The sequence below is a fragment of the Aegilops tauschii genome, chromosome 6, assembly GCF_002575655.3.
Source record: "Aegilops tauschii subsp. strangulata cultivar AL8/78 chromosome 6, Aet v6.0, whole genome shotgun sequence".
NCBI lineage: Eukaryota > Viridiplantae > Streptophyta > Magnoliopsida > Poales > Poaceae > Aegilops > Aegilops tauschii.
Genome location: NC_053040.3, coordinates 430,173,804 through 430,178,203, shown reverse-complemented (window position 1 = coordinate 430,178,203; position 4,400 = coordinate 430,173,804). Strand labels below are relative to the sequence as shown.

The 4,400-nt window shown below is 47.7% G+C and overlaps 1 protein-coding gene across 1 annotated transcript; it reads right to left on the bottom strand.

The window, feature by feature from the left end:
• Positions 1 to 1,141: 1,141 nt before the first annotated feature.
• Positions 1,142 to 4,200, bottom strand: LOC109760282 (uncharacterized). Its single transcript, XM_020319106.4, has 2 exons — positions 2,999 to 4,200; positions 1,142 to 1,602 (listed from the first exon to the last, which is right to left on the bottom strand). The coding sequence occupies exons 1-2, from the start codon at positions 4,116 to 4,118 to the stop codon at positions 1,565 to 1,567; spliced, it is 1,158 nt and encodes a 385-aa protein (XP_020174695.1). The 5' UTR covers positions 4,119 to 4,200; the 3' UTR covers positions 1,142 to 1,564.
• Positions 4,201 to 4,400: the final 200 nt, after the last annotated feature.

Here is a 4,400-nt window from a genome sequence, read left to right as displayed (position 1 = left end):
TCACTGGCTTGCTGGAGAAGTCCTCTGGGTCTATCTTAGGGCGGCAAACGACCCTACTATCTATCTTAGAGTGGAAAGTGACCCATTATCTAGCTTAGAGATGTTGGGGTGAGGGTGCAGGTTCGTCGGAAAAAATGGTTCATGGTCGGGTTAGAGGGATGGCTGGGGCGGCGGCAGCACGGTAATGGGAGGTGGTCGGGGGGAGAGTCATGCGGCGCGCGGGAGCGCCAGTTAGGCGGCGATTTGAGATTGAAGAAGATGAAGAGTGAAGCGTTTCGAAAGTTGAAAAGTTGATCTGGCCATCCATCTTGCATCCGACAGCTCACGGCAATCGACGGACCCAAATTGGATGGGTGACGTGACATCTAGCCAATTCCCATCCCATCCCCGTCCCGGCGCTGATGCTGTTCTTTTCTCCATTGTCGGCGATCTCCGGCTCCTCTTTTTCTTGGCCTCTTATGTTCTGGCTCCCCTCTTCTTTTTTGTGTGTGGAAAACACGCCACGGGCCAGCAGCAAAAGCTAACTGCTCCACAGATAGCTACTTCTACAACAGACTCGATCAGGCGCAAGAGACACCGGCGCATCGATCAGCAGCTCCAGCGTTGATGTAGGGGAGACCCAGGCCCGAGGCTCGGCCATCTTCTTGGTAGCATGGGCACCGTAAGAAGCTGGAGTACACGCCGACACAAACTGTCCACCGTCTCCGGCATGGATTCCTTGAAGATCAGTTTGCATCTCTTCGATGATGCAGGGATCATCCACCAAAATCTGTTTCAGAATTCAAATCCATCGCTCTATTTGCCTTCTACAGTATTGCATGCCATCATCTATGCATGTAGCGGATCATTAGCAAGCATCATGTCCTGGAAACACAGCAACACATGACTGACTTCCTAGTGAACTACTAAATCCGTTTGAAAAATCATCGAACACATGATGGTCGTCTGATCAGTATAACCCACAACACATTTCAATGCATTCTGGACCACTGTTTATCCAAACGAATGAAGAGGGAGCAATCCATATGCAATTCAGACTCGAAACAGAAAACGAAAAAAAAAAAAACTTTCCAATTGTGTCCAGAAAGGCAGAAACTCTTACACTGCCAGTCGATGACGTTTTTCTAGACAAGGAAAACACTGAATGACAATATTTCCTTCAGAAAATGGAAATGGCGTAGGACCCACATAATTCTAAGTTTCATGTCGCCAACTCGAGCATTTAACCAAACAGTAACAGAAGTACGCCTGATATGCTAAACAGAGATACAGTTCGCGCTCGACATGATCAGGACGAATTCGACCCGACAACCACAGCCGAAGATGGTGACTTGCATGATTGACACTTAAACTGCATACAACTCTCTAGCCACATTATCATGATGAACTGAAGGAGGACAACCAGGACTGATCACAACTGACTTGCACCCTTCATGCTTAAACCCCTCAAAAGAAACTGAAACAACCTGATGTTAGTAGATTGGAAGAAGCCAACAGCAGCAGACTAAAGATGGATGGGTTTTTCCATTTTGCAATGCATCACTACTGAGCAGTACGTCAAAGATCAGTGAGTCTTCGCCAGCGCTAACAATCTGCCACGATCTGAAAAGAAAATACCAAGCACAAAACTCTTAACCAACTGTCCATCTCAAAACTTATAATTTGATGTGCCGTTGTACTTATAACTAGTCCCAAAGGTTATAAGACTGCATGTGACATGTGAGAGCTTCAGCTATGCTAGAAAGTAATTTGATGCATCTTAACAGAAAAAATTGAAGCAAGGTAAAGTGATAATACAATATCAACAAGGTTGACTACATATTTGGCAATCTCTATTTTAAGCTAGCAGGCACTTCATGCTTTCAACTATTTGGCGAATCAACAGCAGCAGCGAAAAGGAGACATTCTATCCCATGGATCGAACCATATAATAGCACAAGGTTTTCAGGTAGAAGAATAACCGGACCTGAGTCCAGAATTCAGAAATGGCAACAGAAATAAGAGGTGACTTCTATTTTATGACATCAAACCCTGACATCAGTTTCCAAGTTTTTAGTAAAAGTAAGAAACATCCAAGTCCCACACCTGTCAGAATCTATTTACAAACTATAAATCTTTTTCTGGTGAAACTAGGTTATGAGTTGGATCTTGTATCACCAATTGTTTGTCCAAAAAGTCTGGTACTGCTACTTGACAGATCTTTTGAAGACGAGATCAACATTGAAGTCATATTAAAATGTCATGAAAGGGAAACGACATAGATCACACAGAATTTTTGTTCCAAGTAGCTGAGCCGAGCATCAGGCAAACAGTAACTGAAATATGCCTCACATATTAATCTGACATAAAACTTTTTGACATTACGATCAGGATGAATTCAACAAGACAACAACAATTGATCGTAAGGACTTGCACAATTTGTATGTAAACTGCTGAACAGAGAATAGACGACTTGATACTTATTAGTAGCAGCTTGGAAAGAAACCAGCAGAGCACTTTCTTTACTTAATCCTTGTTACCTATAGCAATGTGTCATGATCTAAAATATAGCATGCACAACTCATAACTAACTCCAAGTCAGAATTCCACTTTGGTGAGCTATGTGCTAGTACCAATTCCAATGGTAACAAGACTAAGAGTTTGAGATGTGACCTTCAGCTATGCCACAAAGTAACAGATATATTTTTATAAGAAAGTCTGAAACAAGGTAACAGGATTCAGATCAACATGTTTGTGTGCATATTCGACCCATGGTCATGATCCTTAACATGTCAAATCTCATAACATGAACGACATTATGTTTTCCCGTGTCATATACTAAGTTTTCTCTAGCACAGAGAATTGTCCTTTGCAAGCTCCATATGTAAATATAACTAACACATATTACTTGAATCATGACTAACTATTCACAAACAACAACCAACTAATTAAGCAAACATACAGAAGCTGTAATGAGAATGCAAGACAACAGACAAGAAGCAAGGGCTAGCACCTATACCTGGAGTGTAGAAGCTAATGTAGGGTAGGACGCTAAAGTACTGTCCGGGCTCGTCAACCTTCCTGCCTCGCCCTGACTTTAGCTCTACAGCGAATAAGCCAGCATCTGTGCTTATGAAGATGACACCCACACCCTCTGCGGAACCAACCACAAATGGTTCCCAATCGAGATCGACATCAGGTATAATTGTCTCCAGCTCAATGACCCTGCATTGTACCCATTCTGCAGCTGCTTCTGAATCCACCTTCCTTGACCACAAACAAAGGCTAGAATTATTGATGCAGGCAAACCCCAGCGAACTGTCCTCCATCAGCATGAGAGCCATTGGGGCCAAATCGTGTGGCGGCTGGCTGATCATGGAGAAGCACTTGTTTGGCAAGTTGTACTTGAGGATCTTGTCAACTGACCGAAGTGTGAAGTAGACTGCATCTCCAATGACGGCTACTCGCCGAGGCATGACATAGGGCAGGTGGTAGAGGTTTTTTGCAATGTCATCCCGCTTGAGCTGGGCATAGCCTTCACAGCCATCGTCGAGGCATACTGGCGCACTCCACGCACCTGTCACCGATGAGTACACGGTCGCCTTAACGACACGGTCGTCGTCGCCCGTGGACAGGAAGGCCACGCGGAAGGGGCCGCCTTGGCAGTCGAGATGTTGGCAGCCATCGGCGGCGCAGAACACCGCGGCGGTCCAGATGAGCGAATCGAAGCCCGGCGCGGGCAGAACGCGCCGGTCTCCCGTGACGGGGTCTGAGACGACGAGAACCAGGCTGTCGCCTTGCACCAAGTGGTAGAGCACGCGGCCGTGGCGGCAGTCGAGGGGGGTGGGGTGCTCGCCCTCGCCGTCGGAGCCTGGGTAGGGGAAGTCCGGCATCGACGTGGTGGAGGCGAAGCGGTGCGCGGGGCCTCCTTGGAGGACCTGGAGCAGGTGGAGGAGGCCGAGGAGGGGAGGGGCTCCGTGGAAGGCGCGGTAGCGGCGGCGGAAGGCGGGGTCGCAGACGACGCGGAGCCACGACTTGCAGACGATGGCGGCGCGGAAGAGGTGCTCGGGCTCGTCCGGCGGGAGGCGGAGGAGGACCTCGCCGAGGAGGTCGTCCATCAGCTCCGGCCGTGTCGCCATGGTCGGCCGAATGGGATGGGGGTCGCCGCCGGGTCGGGTGGGGGAAGAGAGCGTGAGACGGGCAGGCACGCACGGCCCGTTCTACTTGGTTCGGTTCGACCAGGGTCTTTTTTTTTACGGGCGGTTTGACCAGGGTCTTGGCCGCAGGCAGGGCGCGTGGCCTTTTTCAATTCCCAGAAAAAAAATAGTAAAACGTTTTCCTGCAAATTGTTATTGGAAGAAAAAACAAGAACATCGAGATGCATTTTTTAATTTTGAGCGTACCCTTTTTCATGTCCTTGA

Bases quoted from the DNA above. Each gene is read 5' to 3' on its own strand.
- LOC109760282 (XM_020319106.4), bottom strand. From the start codon at position 4,118: ATGGCGACACGGCCGGAGCTGATGGACGACCTCCTCGGCGAGGTCCTC. The intron at 1,603-2,998 runs GTATAGGTGCTA...TTTTCTTTTCAG, and splicing joins CATTAGCTTCTACACTCCAG to ATCGTGGCAGATTGTTAGCG.